General features: G+C 38.2%; 1 protein-coding gene across 1 annotated transcript in view; it reads right to left on the bottom strand.

Annotated features, from left to right (window-relative positions):
- fndc7rs1 (fibronectin type III domain containing 7, related sequence 1) overlaps positions 1 to 21,342 on the bottom strand; it is a 44,108-nt gene that overhangs the window by 3,598 nt on the left and 19,168 nt on the right. The window contains 23 exon segments of the mRNA XM_067363210.1: positions 18 to 278; positions 381 to 644; positions 3,529 to 3,792; positions 3,921 to 4,184; positions 4,871 to 5,131; positions 6,009 to 6,272; positions 6,632 to 6,895; positions 7,024 to 7,287; positions 8,226 to 8,486; positions 11,505 to 11,768; positions 11,910 to 12,053; positions 12,106 to 12,297; positions 12,498 to 12,761; positions 13,450 to 13,710; positions 14,603 to 14,866; positions 15,238 to 15,429; positions 15,630 to 15,893; positions 16,573 to 16,833; positions 17,714 to 17,977; positions 18,391 to 18,582; positions 18,783 to 19,046; positions 19,732 to 19,992; positions 20,893 to 21,156. Coding sequence (XP_067219311.1) covers positions 18 to 278; positions 381 to 644; positions 3,529 to 3,792; positions 3,921 to 4,184; positions 4,871 to 5,131; positions 6,009 to 6,272; positions 6,632 to 6,895; positions 7,024 to 7,287; positions 8,226 to 8,486; positions 11,505 to 11,768; positions 11,910 to 12,053; positions 12,106 to 12,297; positions 12,498 to 12,761; positions 13,450 to 13,710; positions 14,603 to 14,866; positions 15,238 to 15,429; positions 15,630 to 15,893; positions 16,573 to 16,833; positions 17,714 to 17,977; positions 18,391 to 18,582; positions 18,783 to 19,046; positions 19,732 to 19,992; positions 20,893 to 21,156 — 5,718 coding nt within the window.

Raw genomic sequence — 21,342 nt, 5'->3', positions numbered from 1 at the left:
CTCTCGGGAGTACTTACCTGTCTCTAGCTGGAAGCTGTTGCTGGGTGGGCTCAGGCAGGCAGCATTTGAAGCAGTGACTTGGAAGGTGTAGCTCTTTCCACAACCCAGGTCAGGCACATAACAGGTGGAGTTTGGGCTGGAACATGTGACATTTTGACCGTCGTCCCCAACAGCCAGCACCGTGTAAGACTCTGCACCCTTATCCACATCCCATGTGACCCACGCGGAGTTAGTGACACAGTCCACAGTACCGTTGACCCCCTGTGGGGTACATGGAGCTGTAGAGAGAAGAGATCATAAAGTGCATAAGGAAAGTATGGATATTTAAATGTAATCTATCCATCCATCTATTTGTTTGAGAGAGCATTCTTGTGTCCAACCTGAGACAATGTTGAGACCACTGCTTGGTTGACTCTGACAGCTGCCCCTCAGTGCCACCACACTGATGTTGAAGCTCTCTCCACAGGGCAGATTTGCAATGGAGCACTGTGTGTTTGTGCTGTTACAGGAGAAGATCACATCAGTGATCTGGGACTGCATTTCCACTCTGAACTGGCTGGCATCCACTTCTGGACTCCAGCTCACCTGCACAGACCCTGACTCGCACTGCATGTTGGCAGATACGTTCTGAGGTGGACATGGAGCTGAGAAAAGAGAGAAGGAGAAAAGCTGTTATTGAAGGGCAGTACCAACTATTTCAGCAGAAAAACAATATAAGGTAAACCAATGAAGCACTGCACATGCTATTCAGCAATGCTACAGCAAGTTAGTGTTCCTATTCATTTACAAGTCTTAAAGGTACAGTAGCCTGTTTAATTAATTTAATTTCCTGGTCACATTTTTCCACAGAGATAAGAAATCATATTTTATATAATGACTTTAAAGTTTATATTTAAGACTTTTTGCATTGTGGCATTATTTTCATGACAATTAATTGCATTTTCTGTCAAAATTCTCATTCCCGTAATTATTCTCAACAGATTTTCTATATATATAGTTACTCTTACTGTATCACAACATTTTAAAATTAAATCAGTAAAATATATAACAATGTTGTAAAAAATACTTGAAATAATATTTTATTGTATTTTAGCGATAAATAGGCAAGAAAATGTGATGTAGAATTTTCGCTGTTAGAGGTCACCTATTCAAAACAAAGGCGTAGATGATGACGCAGAGTTTGAGCATGGAATCTTGGGATATGTCGTCTTTACCTCACAGCAGGTGGAAAAGAATCGGGATAGGACTCAGGCAGAATTCATGTTCATGGACAAGATTATTAACGTTACTGTAGTATGAAGCAGAGAGGGGCCGAGTGCTGTGGGAGCTGAACGAGGACGCTGTGGCGATTGCTAATGAGAGATAAACGTATTTTATGATGGAGAAAATGCTGAATTATGCTGTTACTAAAAATAAAGCTGCATCTGATTATGCTATGTTAGCTACTTGACAAAATAGTTTTTTTCTGAGGCATGGTAAAACAATGGTACTTGGAAAATCAAGAAAACTAGATTTAAACAATAAGACTAAACATATTTCCTGTCTATAAATGTAACCAGTCAGTGTTCCCTTGTCTAATAAAACGTGTAATATTATAGTGTCTTTGGTGTTTCCATGGTTTCTACAAAATAAAATCGGAAATTGAGGGTAATGAGGGTATGACGTCACTGATAGGCGATGCACGGACAGTCGGACACGTCCATGTCCTGGTTGAAAATTGCTTATTTCTCTGGATTTAAACATTCTTGGAAACATTTGGGATAATGTACGTACACAAGTCAACAAAATATATAACATTGTTCTAGTGGTTTTTGGATATTTTAATACAAAAATCCTAAATATTGTGCCTTTAATTGCTCTGAAAATTATTGTAAAAACAAAAATGGCCAAAAACCTTATTAATGCTAAAAGTAGACTTCACTTAAGCAAAATATATTTTCTTATTTTGATTTCGAGGTGGAAAATGATCTGGATACCCAGAAGACTTCAGGGAAACACTTATATGCCACAAAGAGCTTAATAATAAACCCTCTATTATTGTGGATCTCCGTACTCGCCTCATCTCTCTACAACAGCACGTAACAATGATTTGCTGTTATATTAAGTGAATTATCCCTTTAACTACCCATTACCAACATATCATATCTCAATATATATACTACCATTCATAGGTTTTAATGTTTTTGAAAAGTTTATTATGCTCACTAAAGGTGCGTTCACACTTGTAGTTTGGTTCGTTTGGTTCATTTGGTCCAGACCAAAGAAGAAAAAAAAACATTTAGTCCTGGTCCGGTTAGCGTTCACATTGGCAATTTTATCACCGAACCAAAAGATACCGAACCTTAAGGCATAGTGATACATTCACAACGTGATTGGTCGGGTTTTATGACGTATTGCCTATTTTGAGACGGAACTTACCGAACATCCAAAACAGTGCTGTTTTCTGAGTTAAATGCGCTCGTTGTGTGTGCGTAGCGGTGCGTAGCCTGCATGTGATGGTATTTTGGCCAGCTGGGAACTCGTGAAGAGCTTATAAAATGTGTTAAGTAGTAAAAACAGCGGCGGGAATCCATCTGTCACACACACAAATGATCTGCTGCGTGGAGACGCGCGTCTGATGCCTGTGATGGGCAAACTCGCGAAGAAAAACCGACATGCGTGAGGATTCTGTCCTTTTTAGGGTCTCGTCTTCCTGTTTTTGGTTCGGTTACATGTCTTTGGTCCGTGTTGCATTCATATATCATTCGAACCGCACCAGAGTTCATTTGGAAGTGGACCGAGACCCGTCTTTTCAGCGATCTCACATATGTTCAAATGAACCGCACTAACCGAGCAATCGCACCAGGGTTCGTTTTAATCGAACCAAACATGACAAGTGTGAACGCACCCTAAGGCTGCATTTATTGGATCAGAAATAGTGTAAAAAATATTTTCTATTTCTTTTTTCTATTTCATATATATTTTTTTATATATTTTAAAATGTAATTTATTACAGCGATGACATAGCTGGATTGTCAGCAATAGTTCTAATATGCTAATTTTGTGCTCAAGAAACATTTCTTATTATTATCAATGCTAAAAACAGTTTTTAATATTTTTGTGGAAACAGTGGTAAAAGGAAAAGGTGAAAGGAAACACAGATTATTAAATATGAGTGTATTTTTAGAGCATACATTAAGTTGCATTACTATCATTAATATATATTATATATATATATATATATATATATATATATATATATATATATATATATATATATATATAATTTCCAAATACTAATTATATTTAATTATATATATAATTTTTTAGTCTGTGAGAATTCCTGCTTCCTAACCTGTATTAAAGGAGAACTCTATGCTGGGTTTGCTAGTAGTTGTTTTGAGAAGCGGTGACACTGACATTGTATTGGCTGCCACATTGCAGGTGAGTGATAGTGCAGTTCAAGTCTACAAACTTGTATTATGCAAAATTCTCCATTAGTTTGATGGCAAAATGATTATAAGATTATACTGTAGAGGAAATACTTACCAGTATTGACACGACGCACTTCGCTACGTTGCCCAGTGCAGTTGCCGCTCATAGGTGTGACTGACACGTTGTACGCCTGACCACATGCCAGGCTGCTGATGTTACAGGAAGTGCTGCTGGAGTTGCATGTTAGCGTAATTCCATTATCACCTTCTGCTGTTACTATATAGTATGAAACAAGGCCACTAGATGCTGCCCAGGAAACAGACGCAGTGTCAGACCCACAGGATAATGACACATTGACTTGAGTGGGAACACATGGAACTGGAAAGAAAAGATTCAAATGATGTAATGCACAAACTTTTAGCACATTAGATTATTTGATGCCATAAGAAAGGCATCAAATTAGGGTCTAAGCTAATTGTGCATTGAATTATTATTTGATGTTATACCTGTGTCTAGAGTGACCAAGGGTTTAGAACAGGTTGAACAGTTCTGGCCATATCCTGTAACACTGACATTGTAGTGCTGACCACACGGCAGTGAGGTGATGTTGCATGAGGAGCCGGTGGTGAAACAGCTGTGCTTTTGAGCGTCCTGGAAAGACTGCAGTGTTGCATTGAAACTTAGTGCACCATTGCCTGGTGTCCAAGATACGAGTGCTGAGTTGGTGCTACAATCCAGTTTGGCCTGAATGCCAGTATTTGGACATGGTGCTGCAACATAAAAAAATGATAACACATCAAACTGCTGTTGCAAAACTGTATTTTTACATTGTGGATGGTTGACAGGGTGTTGCCATATGGTTGCTACGGCACTTTTATGTGGTTTGGTGGTACACAAGGAGCTGGGTAAATTATATAAAACAAAATTAGTATATGGTTGGCTGTTATATTAAGTGAATTATCCCTTTAACTACCCATTAACCAACATATCATATCTCAATATCTATACTACCATTCATAGGTTTTAATGTTTTTGAAAAGTTTATTATGCTCACTAAGGCTGCATTTATTGGATCAGAAATACTGTAAAAATATTGTGAAACAATTTAAAATAAAATAAAATTTAATATTTTTTTAATATATTTTAAAATGTAATTTATTCCTGCGATGGCATAGCTGGATTTTCAGCAATAGTTCTAATATGCTAATTTTGTGCTCAAGAAACATTTCTTATTATTATCAATGCTAAAAACAGTTTTTAATATTTTTGTGGAAACAGTGATACATTTTTTTTTTTCAGGATTTTTGATGAAATTTGATTAATTTACTATCACTTATTTAATGCATTCTTGCTGAATAAAAGTATTATTTTCTTTCAAAAAAATCTTACTGGCCCCAAATTTTCATATCGTATTTTAAATACAACAAGGTTTGATTTAATCATCTATTTCTCTTACCTGTTATGATGGGTGATCCAGTGCCTACAGAGCTGTTGCATGAACGTCCCTCTGCCACTACCTTAACCGAGCAAGTTTGTCCACACGTCATGTTAGTGATGTCACATCCTGTTTCATTGGTCCTGCACATATACGTCTGTCCATTAGAGCATTCCAATGTTGTCAAATAGGACAGTGGTCCATTGCCACGGGACCAGGACACACTCGCGGTGTTGTTGCCACAGTTCATTCTGGACTGGATATTCAGTGGAGGGCATGGGGCTGAAGATAAAAGAAAATAATGCTATTTAATGGTGAAATATGTAATTTCTATGCCACTAGGTGCATCAAACACATTTGTAAAAAAAAAAAGGATTTTATTGGGGGTATTTTTCTTTTTTTTAAGATAATGTGAATAGTGCTAGGATGTTGCTACACTGCAGAAAATTGCCAGGGCATTATCCAGTAATTTTACGGACATTTCCATTAACCCTAAAATACAACTCAATGAAGTGCAAAATTCAAAATACAGGTAAAAAATACCTTTAAAAGTTACTTTTAAAAAATAAATACAGAAAATTCCATCCACTTAATAAATTACATTGTGCCCTATTTTTTACAGATTTTTTTAGACTGTATATGGATTCTAAAGTGTCTGGAGTGGGTTTCACTGGGCTGCGCTGCAGGTACTAGGGCACGAGTACTGACAGTGATTTCCAGCAACAAAATTACCTAAAGTCATTCATTGTCAATGAACGTTGATGATATCTTGCAGAGCTTATTTCATGATTTTCCTAATACCTGAATAAAACCAACAATCACAACTAGCCTTGTGCTTTGTTACTTTTGATAAGAAACCAAGTCTAAGCTTTCAAATTCTGTCAATTCTATCACAAAATTCAAACAATAAATGTCATTTTTGATGGTCTGTAATGTGGCGTGACAGATCTCAGTTGAAGTGGCAGCGTGGAGCGCAAGTGAACCGATCATTGCTTCCACTTTACTACTAGTTATAGCATGAAATAAACAAGAATGGTAAGTAGAAGTTATGTTATCTTATGTCTTATGTAATGTTTACTACACACTGCAGTTCATCTGTCTAAAGATTCTCTTTTTTCTTTAGTGGCATCCATTGTTTGGCCAAACTAGGCTTTGTTACCTGTCTCCCTCTGTAGCGTGTTGCTAGCACTGGTGCATTGGCCTTGCGTTGCATTCATACTGAACGTGTACGTCTGTCCACACTGCAGTCCATCCACCACACAAGAGCGATTATTGAAGATACCACAGACCAGCTGTTCACCCTGAGCGCTCACCGCGCTAACTGAAAACACATCTAGACTCGACCCTGAACTAGACCAGTTCACCACAGCAGACTTTGAGCTACAGTTCAGGGCCACATCATTCAGAACCGGCACACATGGAGCTGAAAGTGACAGGAAAAAAGGGTGAAAGGAAACACAGATTATTAAATATGAGTGTATTTTTAGAGCATACATTAAGTTTCATTACTATCATTAATATATATATATATATATATATATATATATATATATTTTTTTTTAGTCTGTGAGAATTCCTGCTTCCTAACCTGTATTAAAGGAGAACTCTATGCTGGGTTTGCTAGTAGTTGTTTTGAGAAGCGGTGACACTGACATTGTATTGGCTGCCACATTGCAGGTGAGTGATAGTGCAGTTCAAGTCTACAAACTTTTAGTATGCAAAATTCTCCACTAGCTTGATGGCAAAATGATTATAAGGTTATACTGTAGAGGAAATACTTACCAGAATTGACACGACGCACTTCGCTACGTTGCCCAGTGCAGTTGCCGCTCATAGCTGTGACTGACACGTTGTACGCCTGACCACATGCCAGGCCGCTGATGTTACAGGAAGTGCTGCTGGAGTTGCATGTTAGCGTAATTCCATTATCACCTTCTGCTGTTACTATATAGTATGAAACAAGGCCACTAGATGCTGCCCAGGAAACAGATGCAGTGTCAGACCCACAGGATAATGACACATTGACTTGAGTGGGAACACATGGAGCTGGAAAGAAAAGATTCAAATGATGTAATGCACAAACTTTTAGCACATTAGATTATTTGATGCCATAAGAAAGGCATCAAATTAGGGTCTAAGCTAATTGTGCTTTGAATTATTATTCGATGTTATACCTGTGTCTAGAGTGACCAAGGGTTTAGAACAGGTTGAACAGTTCTGGCCGTATCCTGTAACACTGACATTGTAGTGCTGACCACACGGCAGTGAGGTGATGTTGCATGAGGAGCCGGTGGTGAAACAGCTGTGCTTTTGAGCGTCCTGGAAAGACTGCAGTGTTGCATTGAAACTTAGTGCACCATTGCCTGGTGTCCAAGATACGAGTGCTGAGTTGGTGCGACAATCCAGTTTGGCCTGAATGCCAGTATTTGGACATGGTGCTGCAACATAAAAAAAATGAAAACACATCAAACTGCTGTTGCAAAACTGTATTTTTACATTGTGGATGGTTGACAGGGTGTTGCCATATGGTTGCTACGGCACTTTTATGTGGTTTGGTGGTACACAAGGAGCTGGGTAAATTATATAAAACAAAATTAGTATATGGTTGGCTATGTTAAGTGAATTATCCCTTTAACTACCCATTAACCAACATATCATATCTCAATAACTATATGTGAAGAGCAGGGCGGGCGAGAGGAGCTCCGGAGGCATAAAAGGAGGAGCGACTACAGTGAAGGACGAGAGAGGACCAGGCCTGGACTTTATTTTATGTTTTATTATGTTTGTGTGGCCGGCAGACGTCCGCGAGGGTCTGCCGGCATTACTTCCGTTTTGTTGTTTGTTTATTTTGAGATTAAAGTTTTGTTGAATGTTCACCAGTTCCCGCCTCCTTCTTCCCACATCTACTGACCTCGTTACACTATACTACCATTCATAGGTTTTAATGTTTTTGAAAAGTTTATTATGCTCACTAAGGCTGCATTTATTGGATCAGAAATACTGTAGAAATATTGTGAAACAATTTAAAATAAAATAAAATGTAATATTTTTTAAATATATTTTAAAATGTAATTTATTCCTGCGATGGCATAGCTGGATTTTCAGCAATAGTTGTAATATGCTAATTTTGTGCTGAAGAAACATTTCTTATTATTATCAATGCTAAAAACAGTTTTTAATATTTTTGTGGAAACAGTGATAATTTTTTTTTTTTTTCAGGATTTTTGATGAAATTTGATTAATTTACTGTTATTTATTTAATGCATTCTCGCTGAATAAAAGTATTATTTTCTTTCAAAAAAATCTTACTGGCCCCAAATTTTCATATCGTATTTTAAATACAACAAGGTTTGATTTAATCATCTATTTCTCTTACCTGTTATGATGGGTGATCCAGTGCCTACAGAGCTGTTGCATGAACGTCCCTCTGCCACTACCTTAACCGAGCAAGTTTGTCCACATGTCATGTTAGTGATGTCACATCCTGTTTCATTGGTCCTGCACATATACGTCTGTCCATTAGAGCATTCCAATGTTGTCAAATAGGACAGTGCTCCATTGCCACGGGACCAGGACACACTCGCTGTGTTGTTGCCACAGTTCATTCTGGACTGGATATTCAGTGGAGGGCATGGGGCTGAAAATAAAAGAAAATAATGCTATTTAATGGTGAAATATGTAATTTCTATGCCACTAGGGGCATCAAACACATTTGTAAAAAAAAAAAAAAAAAAAAGGATTTTATTGGGGGTGTTTCCAGATTATTATTATTATTATTTTATTGTATTTATTTTTTAAGATAATGTGAATAGTGCTAGGATGTTACTACACTGCAGCAAATTACCAGGACATTATCCAGTAATTTTACGGACATTTCCATTAACCCTAAAATACAACGCAATGAAGTGCAAAATTCAAAATACGGGTAAAAAATACCTTTAAAAGCTACTTTTAAAAAATAAATACAGAAAATTCCATCAACTTAATACATTACATTGTGCCCTATTTTTTACAGATTTTTTTAGACTGTATATGGATTCTAAAGTCTGGAAAATCTGGAACCTAAGTAGCTATCAGTCTCTGCTCTCATCCTTTTCTGCTGAAATTCATGCTGCTAAATCCTCCTATTTCCACAATAAAAATCAACAGCACTTCAAACACACGCACACTTTTCAAAACATTCAACTCTCTCCTCTGCCCCCCTCCACCACCACCCACCGCATCCCTTACTGCTGATAATATTGCTACATTTTTCACTGACAAAACATCTACCATCAGCAGTCAGTTCTCCACTCCGCACACACAGGAACTCAGACCAACCACTTACACAGCCACACACCTCCTCTCTTCATTCTCCCCCCTCACTGAGACAGAAGTATCCAAACTTCTCCTCTCCAGCCATCCCACCACCTACCCTCTAGATCCCATCCCCACACACCTTCTACAAGCCATCGCTCCCATACTTTTACCAGCACTGACACACATCATCAACACATCTCTCCACACTGGCACTTTCCCTAACACATTCAAGCAGGCTCGGGTAACCCCACTGCTTAAGAAACCCACATTAAACACGTCTCTTGTAGACAGCTACAGACCTGTTTCTCTCCTACCATTCATAGGAAAAACACTTGAACGAGTTGTTTTCAACCAGGTGTCATCTTTCCTCTCACAGAGCAACCAATTGGATGTCAATCAATCTGGTTTCAAGAGTGGCCACTCGACTAAGACTGCACTGCTGTCGGTCACTGAATCCCTGCGGATTGCAAAGGCTGATTCCAAATCATCGGTTCTCATTCTGCTCGATCTATCTGCTGCCTTTGACACGGTGAATCATCAGATCCTCCTGTCCACCCTCTCATCACTGGGCATCACAGGTACTCCACTTCTCTGGTTTGAATCCTATCTCACAGGAAGGTCTTTCAGGGTTGCCTGGAGAGGGGAGGTATCCAAAGCTCATCAACTGACCATGGGTGTTCCTCAGGGTTCAGTTCTTGGACCCCTCCTCTTCTCCATTTACACTACATCACTTGGTCCCATCATTCAGGCACATGGTTTCTCCTACCATTGCTATGCTGATGACACACAACTCTTCCTTTCATTCCAACCAGATGATCCCACAGTAGCTGCACGAATCTCAAGCTGTCTGGCAGACATCTCGGCATGGATGAAAGAACATCATCTACAGCTCAACCTGGCTAAGACTGAGCTTCTCGTCTTCCCTGCAATTCCGACTCTAAATCACGATTTCAGCATCCAGCTAGGTACATCTTAAATTACCCCATCAAATTCGGCCAGAAATCTTGGAGTAATCCTTGATGATCAACTGACCTTCAAAGACCACATTGCAAAGACAGCTCGGTCATGCAGATTTGATGAGTGCAGATTTGCATTCATCAGGAAAATCAGGCCCTTTCTAACAGAACATGCAACACAACTTATGGTCCAAGCCCTGGTCATTTCTAGGCTTGATTACGGCAATGCACTTCTGGCTGGACTGCCATCATGCACAATCAAGCCTCTACAAATGATTCAGAACGCAGCAGCACATCTCGTCTTCAACGAGCCCAAAAGAGCCCACGTCACGCCTCTCTTCATCTCTCTGCACTGGCTACCACTTGCTGCTCGCATCAAATTCAAGGCGTTGACGCTTGCTTACAGATCTACCACAGGCTCAGCACCCTCCTACTTCCACTCACTCTTACGAGTCTACACTCCTATCAGAAACCTGCGCTCATTAAAGGAGCGAAGGCTTGTGGTACCATCACAGAGAGGCACGAAATCACTTTCCAGAACATTCTCGTTCACTGTTCCTTGCTGGTGGAACGATCTTCCTGCCTCCATCCGGAATGTGGAATCCCTGGCAATATTCAAAAGACAGCTGAAAACCCATCTCTTTCGTGAGCACTTAACCTCATCTTGAAAAAAAAATAAATAAATAAATAAAAAAACTTCTTATTCCTATCCTTTCACTTCCTCTAATCCCTCTCTATTGTAGCTTAGGATAATCTGAGCACTGCCTATAACTTGTATTATGAGCACTTCTTGTCTATTTGCCTCGTCATGACGACTCGCTTGTTGTATTCCTCACTTGTAAGTCGCTTTGGATAAAAGCATCTGCCAAATGAATAAATGTAAATGTAAAGTGTCTGGAGTGGGTTTCACTGGGCTGCGCTGCAGGTACTAGGGCACGAGTACTGACAGTGATTTCCAGCAACAAAATTACCTAAAGTCATTCATTGTCAATGAAAGTTGATGATATCTTGCAGAGCTTATTTCATTATTTTCCTGATACCTGAATAAAACTAATAATCGCAACTAGCCTTGCGCTTTGTTACTTTTGATAAGAAACCAAGTCTAAGCTTTCAAATTCTGTCAATTCTATCACAAAATTCAAACAATAAATGTCATTTTTGATGGTCTGTAATGTGACTTGACAGATCAGTGAAGCCGTCTCAGTTGAAGTGGCAGCGTGGAGCGCAAGTGAACCGATCATTGCTTCCACTTTACTACTAGTTATAGCATGAAATAAACAAGAATGGTAAGTAGAAGGTATGTTGTCTTATGTAATGTTTACTACACAGTTCATCTGTCTAAAGATTCTCTCTTTTTTCTTTAGTGTCATCCATTGTTTGGCCAAACTAGTCTTTGTTACCTGTCTCCCTCTGTAGCGTGTTGCTAGCACTGGTGCATTGGCCTTGCGTTGCATTCATACTGAACGTGTACGTCTGTCCACACTGCAGTCCATCCACCACACAAGAGCGATTATTGAAGATACCACAGACCAGCTGTTCACCCTGAGCGCTCACCGCGCTAACTGAAAACACATCTAGACTCGACCCTGAACTAGACCAGTTCACCACAGCAGACTTTGAGCTACAGTTCAGGGCCACATCATTCAGAACCGGCACACATGGAGCTGAAAGTGACAGGAAAAAAGGGTGAAATGAAACACAGATTATTAAATATGAGTGTATTTTTAGAGCATAAATTAAGTTTCATTACTATCATTAATATATATATATATTTTATTTTAGTCTGAGAATTCCTGCTTCCTAACCTGTATTAAAGGAGAACTCTATGCTGGATTTGCTAGTACAGTTGTTTTAAGAAGCGGTGACACTGACATTGTATTGGCTGCCACATTGCAGGTGAGTGATAGTGCAGTTCAAGTCTACAAACTTGTAGTATGCAAAATTCTCCACTAGTTTGATGGCAAAATGATTATAAGGTTATACTGTAGAGGAAATACTTACCAGAATTGACACGACGCACTTCGCTACGTTGCCCAGTGCAGTTGCCGCTCATAGCTGTGACTGACACGTTGTACGCCTGACCACATGCCAGGCCGCTGATGTTACAGGAAGTGCTGCTGGAGTTGCATGTTAGCGTAATTCCATTATCACCTTCTGCTGTTACTATATAGTATGAAACAAGGCCACTAGATGCTGCCCAGGAAACAGACGCAGTGTCAGACCCACAGGATAATGACACATTGACTTGAGTGGGAACACATGGAGCTGGAAAGAAAAGATTAAAATGATGTAATGCACAAACTTTTAGCACAATAGATTATTTAATGCCATAAGAAAGGCATTAAATTAGGGTCTAAGCTAATTGTGCTTTGAATTATTATTCGATGTTATACCTGTGTCTAGAGTGACCAAGGGTTTAGAACAGGTTGAACAGTTCTGGCCATATCCTGTAACACTGACATTGTAGTGCTGACCACACGGCAGTGAGGTGATGTTGCATGAGGAGCCGGTGGTGAAACAGCTGTGCTTTTGAGCGTCCTGGAAAGACTGCAGTGTTGCATTGAAACTTAGTGCACCATTGCCTGGTGTCCAAGATACGAGTGCTGAGTTGGTGCGACAATCCAGTTTTGCCTGAATGCCAGTATTTTGACATGGTGCTGCAACATAAAAAAATGAAAACACATCAAACTGCTGTTGCAAAACTGTATTTTTACATTGTGGATGGTTGACAGGGTGTTGCCATATGGTTGCTACGGCACTTTTATGTGGTTTGGTGGTACACAAGGAGCTGGGTAAATTATATAAAACAAAATTAGCATATGGTTGGCTGTTATATTAAGTGAATTATCCCTTTAACTACCCATTAACCAACATATCATATCTCAATATCTGTAGTGCCATTCATAGGTTTTAATGTTTTTGAAAAGTTTATTATGCTCACTAAGGCTGCATTTATTGGATCAGAAATACTGTAAAAATATTGTGAAATAATTTAAAATAAAATAAAATTTCATATTTTTTTTAAATATATTTTAAAATGTAATTTATTCCTGCGATGGCATAGCTGGATTTTCAGCAATAGTTGTAATATGCTAATTTTGTGCTGAAGAAACATTTCTTATTATTATCAATGCTAAAAACAGTTTTTAATATTTTTGTGGAAACAGTGATACATTTTTTTTTTTCAGGATTTTTAATGAAATTTGATTCATTTACTGTCACTTATTTAATGCATTCTTGCTGAATAAAAGTATTATTTTCTTTCAAAAAAATCTTACTGGCCCCAAATTTTTATATTGTATTTTAAATACAACAAGGTTTGATTTAATCATCTATTTCTCTTACCTGTTATGATGGGTGATCCAGTGCCTACAGAGCTGTTGCATGAACGTCCCTCTGCCACTACCTTAACCGAGCAAGTTTGTCCACACATCATGTTAGTGATGTCACATCCTGTTTCATTGGTCCTGCACATATACGTCTGTCCATTAGAGCATTCCAATGTTGTCAAATAGGACAGTGCTCCATTGCCACGGGACCAGGACACACTCGCGGTGTTGTTGCCACAGTTCATTCTGGACTGGATATTCAGTGGAGGGCATGGGGCTGAAGATAAAAGAAAATAATGCTATTTAATGGTGAAATATGTAATTTCTATGCCACTAGGGGCATCAAACACATTTGTAAAAAAAAAAAGGGATTTTATTGGGGGTATTTTTCTTTTTTTTAAGATAATGTGAATAGTGCTAGGATGTTGCTACACTGCAGAAAATTGCCAGGGCATTATCCAGTAATTTTACGGACATTTCCATTAACCCTAAAATACAACTCAATGAAGTGCAAAATTCAAAATACAGGTAAAAAATACCTTTAAAAGCTACTTTTAAGAATTAAATACAGAAAATTCCATCCACTTAATAAATTACATTGTGCCCTATTTTTTACAGATTTTTTTAGACTGTATATGGATTCTAAAGTGTCTGGAGTGGGTTTCACTGGGCTGCACTGCAGGTACTAGGGCACGAGTACTGACAGTGATTTCCAGCAACAAATTTACCTAAAGTCATTCATTGTCAATGAACGTTGATGATATCTTGCAGAGCTTATTTCATGATTTTCCTAATACCTGAATAAAACCAACAATCACAACTAGCCTTGCGCTTTGTTACTTTTGATAAGAAACCAAGTCTAAGCTTTCAAATTCTGTCAATTTTATTACAAAATTCAAACAATAAATGTAATTTTTGATGGTCTGTAATGTGGCGCGACAGATCAGTGAAGCCGTCTCAGTTGAAGTGGCAGCGTGGAGCGCAAGTGAACCGATCATTGCTTCCACTTTACTACTAGTTATAGCATGAAATAAACAAGAATGGTAAGTAGAAGTTATGTTATCTTATGTCTTATGTAATGTTTACTACACACTGCAGTTCATCTGTCTAAAGATTCTCTCTTTTTTCTTTAGTGTCTTCCATTGTTTGGCCAAACTAGGCTTTGTTACCTGTCTCCCTCTGTAGCGTGATGCTAGCACTGGTACATTGGCCTTGAGTTGCATTCATACTGAACGTGTACGTCTGTCCACACTGCAGTCCATCCACCACACAAGAGCGATTATTGAAGATACCACAGACCAGCTGTTCACCCTGAGCGCTCACCGCGCTAACTGAAAACACATCTAGACTCGATCCTGAACTAGACCAGTTCACCACAGCAGACTTTGAGCTACAGTTCAGGGCCACATCATTCAGAACCGGCACACATGGAGCTGAAAGTGACAGGAAAAAAGGGTGAAAGGAAACACAGATTATTAAATATGAGTGTATTTTTAGAGCATACATTAAGTTTCATTACTAGTTTCATTACTATCATTAATGATTAATGATATATATATATATTTTTTATTTTTTTTTTTTAGTCTGTGAGAATTCCTGCTTCCTAACCTGTATTAAAGGAGAACTCTATGCTGGGTTTGCTAGTACAGTAGTTTTGAGAAGCGGTGACACTAACATTGTATTGGCTGCCACATTGCAGGTGAGTGATAGTGCAGTTCAAGTCTACAAACTTGTAGTATGCAAAATTCTCCACTAGTTTGATGGCAAAATGATTATAAGTTTATACTGTAGGGGAAATACTTACCAGAATTGACACGACGCACTTCGCTACGTTGCCCAGTGCAGTTGCCGCTCATAGCTGTGACTGACACGTTGTACGCCTGACCACATGCCAGGCTGCTGATGTTACAGGAAGTGCTGCTGGAGTTGCATGTTAGCGTAATTCCATTATCACCTTCTGCTGTTACTATATAGTATGAAACAAGGCCACTAGATGCTGCCCAGGAAACAGATGCAGTGTCAGACCCACAGGATAATGAAACATTGACTTGAGTGGGAACACATGGAGCTGGAAAGAAAAGATTCAAATGATGTAATGCACAAACTTTTAGCACATAAGATTATTTGATGCCATAAGAAAGGCATCAAATTAGGGTCTAAGCTAATTGTGCTTTGAATTATTATTCGATGTTATACCTGTGTCTAGAGTGACCAAGGGTTTAGAACAGGTTGAACAGTTCTGGCCGTATCCTGTAACACTGACGTTGTAGTGCTGACCACACGGCAGTGAGGTGATGTTGCATGAGGAGCCGGTGGTGAAACAGCTGTGCTTTTGAGCGTCCTGGAAAGACTGCAGTGTTGCATTGAAACTTAGTGCACCATTGCCTGGTGTCCAAGATACGAGTGCTGAGTTGGTGCGACAATCCAGTTTGGCCTGAATGCCAGTATTTTGACATGGTGCTGCAACATAAAAAAATGCTAACACATCAAACTGCTGTTGCAAAACTGTATTTTTACATGGTGGATGGTTGACAGGGTGTTGCCATATGGTTGCTACGGCACTTTTATGTGGTTTGGTGGTATACAAGGAGCTGGGTAAATTATATAAAACAAAATTAATATATGGTTGGCTGTTATATTAAGTGAATTATCCCTTTAACTACCCATTAACCAACATATCATATCTCAATATCTGTAGTGCCATTCATAGGTTTTAAAGTTTATTATGCTCACTAAGGCTGCATTTATTAAATCAGAAATGCTGTAAAAATATTGTGAAAAAATTTGAAAATAAAATAATATTTCATATTTTTTTAATATATTTTAAAATGCAATTTATTCCTGCGATGGCATAGCTGGATTTTCAGCAATAGTTGTAATATGCTAATTTTGTGCTCAAGAAACATTTCTTATTATTATCAATGCTAAAAACAGTTTTTAATATTTTTGTGGAAACAGTGATACTTTTTTTTTTTTTTTCACGATTTTTGATGAAATTTGATTAATTTACTGTCACTTATTTAATGCATTCTTGCTGAATAAAAGTATTATTTTCTTTCAAAAAAATCTTACTGGCCCCAAATTTTCATATCGTATTTTAAATACAACAAGGTTTGATTTAATCATCTATTTCTCTTACCTGTTATGATGGGTGATCCAGTGCCTACAGAGCTGTTGCATGAACGTCCCTCTGCCACTACCTTAACCGAGCAAGTTTGTCCACACGTCATGTTAGTGATGTCACATCCTGTTTCATTGGTCCTGCACATATACGTCTGTCCATTAGAGCATTCCAATGTTGTCAAATAGGACAGTGCTCCATTGCCACGGGACCAGGACACACTCGCGGTGTTGTTGCCACAGTTCATTCTGGACTGGATATTCATTGGAGGGCATGGGGCTGAAGATAAAAGAAAATAATGCTATTTAATGGTGAAATATGTAATTTCTATGCCACTAGGGGCATCAAACACATTTGTAAAAAAAAAAGGGATTTTATTGGGGGTATTTTTCTTTTTTTTAAGATAATGTGAATAGTGCTAGGATGTTGCTACACTGCAGAAAATTGCCAGGGCATTATCCAGTAATTTTATGGACATTTCCATTAACCCTAAAATACAACTCAATGAAGTGCAAAATTCTAAATACAGGTAAAAAATACCTTTAAAAGTTACTTTTAAAAAATAAATACAGAAAATTCCATCAACTTAATAAATTACATTGTGCCCTATTTTTTACAGATTTTTTTTAGACTGTATATGGATTCTAAAGTGTCTGGAGTGGGTTTCACTGGGCTGCACTGCAGGTACTAGGGCACGAGTACTGACAGTGATTTCCAGCAACAAAATTACCTAAAGTCATTCATTGTCAATGAACGTTGATGATATCTTGCAGAGCTTATTTCATGATTTTCCTAATACCTGAATAAAACCAACAATCACAACTAGCCTTGCGCTTTGTTACTTTTGATAAGAAACCAAGTCTAAGCTTTCAAATTCTGTCAATTCTATCACAAAATTCAAACAATAAATGTCATTTTTGATGGTCTGTAATGTGGCGTGACAGATCTCAGTTGAAGTGGCAGCATGGAGCGCAAGTGAACCGATCATTGCTTCCACTTTACTACTAGTTATAGCATGAAATAAACAAGAATGGTAAGTAGAAGTTATGTTGTCTTTTGTCTTATGTAATGTTTACTACACACTGCAGTTCATCTGTCTAAAGATTCTCTCTTTTTTCTTTAGTGTCTTCCATTGTTTGGCCAAACTAGGCTTTGTTACCTGTCTCCCTCTGTAGCGTGTTGCTAGCACTGGTGCATTGGCCTTGAGTTGCATTCATACTGAACGTGTACGTCTGTCCACACTGCAGTCCATCCACCACACAAGAGCGATTATTGAAGATACCACAGACCAGCTGTTCACCCTGAGCGCTCACCGCGCTAACTGAAAACACATCTAGACTCGACCCTGAACTAGACCAGTTCACCACAGCAGACTTTGAGCTACAGTTCAGGGCCACATCATTCAGAACCGGCACACATGGAGCTGAAAGTGACAGGAAAAAAGGGTGAAAGGAAACACAGATTATTAAATATGAGTGTATTTTTAGAGCATACATTAAGTTTCATTAATAGTTTCATTACTATCATTAATGATTAATGATTAATGATATATATATATATATATATATATATATATATATATATATATATATATATAAATTTTTTATTTTTTTTTAGTTTGTGAGAATTCCTGCTTCCTAACCTGTATTAAAGGAGAACTCTATGCTGGGATTGCTAGTAGTTGTTTTGAGAAGCGGTGACACTGACATTGTATTGGCTGCCACATTGCAGGTGAGTGATAGTGCAGTTCAAGTCTACAAACTTGTAGTATGCAAAATTCTCCACTAGTTTGATGGCAAAATGATTATAAGGTTATACTGTAGAGGAAATACTTACCAGTATTGACACGACGCACTTCGCTACGTTGCCCAGTGCAGTTGCCGCTCATAGCTGTGACTGACACGTTGTACGCCTGACCACATGCCAGGCCGCTGATGTTACAGGAAGTGCTGCTGGAGTTGCATGTTAGCGTAATTCCATTATCACCTTCTGCTGTTACTATATAGTATGAAACAAGGCCACTAGATACTGCCCAGGAAACAGACGCAGTGTCAGACCCACAGGATAATGACACATTGACTTGAGTGGGAACACATGGAGCTGGAAAGAAAAGATTCAAATGATGTAATGCACAAACTTTTAGCACATTAGATTATTTGATGCCATAAGAAAGGCATCAAATTAGGGTCTAAGCTAATTGTGCATTGAATTATTATTTGATGTTATACCTGTGTCTAGAGTGACCAAGGGTTTAGAACAGGTTGAACAGTTCTGGCCGTATCCTGTAACACTGACATTGTAGTGCTGACCACACGGCAGTGAGGTGATGTTGCATGAGGAGCCGGTGGTGAAACAGCTGTGCTTTTGAGCGTCCTGGAAAGACTGCAGTGTTGCATTGAAACTTAGTGCACCATTGCCTGGTGTCCAAGATACGAGTGCTGAGTTGGTGCGACAATCCAGTTTGGCCTGAATGCCAGTATTTTGACATGGTGCTGCAATATAAAAAAATGAAAACACATCAAACTGCTGTTGCAAAACTGTATTTTTACATTGTGGATGGTTGACAGGGTGTTGCCATATGGTTGCTACGGCACTTTTATGTGGTTTGGTGGTACACAAGGAGCTGGGTAAATTATATAAAACAAAATTAGTATATGGTTGGCTGTTATATTAAGTGAATTATCCCTTTAACTACCCATTAACCAACATATCATATCTCAATATCTGTAGTGCCATTCATAGGTTTTAATGTTTTTGAAAAGTTTATTTTGCTCACTAAGGCTGCATTTATTAAATCAGAAATGCTGTAAAAATATTGTGAAAAAATTTGAAAATAAAATAATATTTCATATTTTTTTAATATATTTTAAAATGCAATTTATTCCTGCGATGGCATAGCTGGATTTTCAGCAATAGTTGTAATATGCTAATTTTGTGCTCAAGAAACATTTCTTATTATTATCAATGCTAAAAACAGTTTTTAATATTTTTGTGGAAACTGATACATTTTTTTTTTTCACGATTTTTGATGAAATTTGATTAATTTACTGTCACTTATTTAATGCATTCTTGCTGAATAAAAGCATTATTTTCTTTCAAAAAAATCTTACTGGCCCCAAATTTTCATATCGTATTTTAAATACAACAAGGTTTGATTTAATCATCTATTTCTCTTACCTGTTATGATGGGTGATCCAGTGCCTACAGAGCTGTTGCATGAACGTCCCTCTGCCACTACCTTAACCGAGCAAGTTTGTCCACACGTCATGTTAGTGATGTCACATCCTGTTTCATTGGTCCTGCACATATACGTCTGTCCATTAGAGCATTCCAATGTTGTCAAATAGGACAGTGCTCCATTGCCACGGGACCAGGACACACTCGCGGTGTTGTTGCCACAGTTCATTCTGGACTGGATATTCAGTGGAGGGCATGGGGCTGAAGATAAAAGAAAATAATGCTATTTAATGGTGAAATATGTAATTTCTATGCCACTAGGGGCATCAAACACATTTGTAAAAAAAAAAGGAATTTTATTGGGGGTGTTTCCAAGTTTTTTTTTTGTTTTTGTTTTTTTTTAAGATAATGTGAATAGTGCTAGGATGTTGCTACACTGCAGAAAATTACCAGGACATTATCCAGTAATTTTACGGACATTTCCATTAACCCTAAAATACAACTCAATGAAGTGCAAAATTCAAAATACAGGTAAAAAATACCTTTAAAAGCTACTTTTAAAAAATAAATACAGAAAATTCCATCCACTTAATAAATTACATTGTGCCCTATTTTTTACAGATTTTTTTTAGACTGTATATGGATTCTAAAGTGTCTGGAGTGGGTTTCACTGGGCTGCGCTGCAGGTACTAGGGCACGAGTACTGACAGTGATTTCCAGCAACAAATTTACCTAAAGTCATTCATTGTCAATGAAAGTTGATGATATCTTGCAGAGCTTATTTCATGATTTTCCTGATAACTGAACAAAACCAATAATCGCAACTAGTCTTGCGCTTTGTTACTTTTGATAAGAAACCAAGTCTAAGATTTCAAATTCTGTCAATTCTATCACAAAATTCAAACAATAAATGTCATTTTTGATGGTCTGTAATGTGGCGTGACAGATCTCAGTTGAAGTGGCAGCATGGAGCGCAAGTGAACCGATCATTGCTTCCACTTTACTACTAGTTATAGCATGAAATAAACAAGAATGGTAAGTAGAAGTTATGTTGTCTTTTGTCTTATGTAATGTTTACTACACACTGCAGTTCATCTGTCTAAAGATTCTCTCTTTTTTCTTTAGTGTCTTCCATTGTTTGGCCAAACTAGGCTTTGTTACCTGTCTCCCTCTGTAGCGTGTTGCTAGCACTGGTGCATTGGCCTTGAGTTGCATTCATACTGAACGTGTACGTCTGTCCACACTGCAGTCCATCCACCACACAAGAGCGATTATTGAAGATACCACAGACCAGCTGTTCACCCTGAGCGCTCACCGCGCTAACTGAAAACACATCTAGACTCGACCCTGAACTAGACCAGTTCACCACAGCAGACTTTGAGCTACAGTTCAGGGCCACATCATTCAGAACCGGCACACATGGAGCTGAAAGTGACAGGAAAAAAGGGTGAAAGGAAACACAGATTATTAAATATGAGTGTATTTTTAGAGCATACATTAAGTTTCATTACTAGTTTCATTACTATCATTAATGATTAATGATTAATGATATATATATATAAATTTTTTATTTTTTTTTAGTCTGTGAGAATTCCTGCTTCCTAACCTGTA

Source organism: Chanodichthys erythropterus, chromosome 16 (assembly GCF_024489055.1).
Source record: "Chanodichthys erythropterus isolate Z2021 chromosome 16, ASM2448905v1, whole genome shotgun sequence".
NCBI lineage: Eukaryota > Metazoa > Chordata > Actinopteri > Cypriniformes > Xenocyprididae > Chanodichthys > Chanodichthys erythropterus.
Note: the sequence above shows the minus strand (reverse complement) of the source record. Positions and strands in the feature narration are given on the sequence as shown.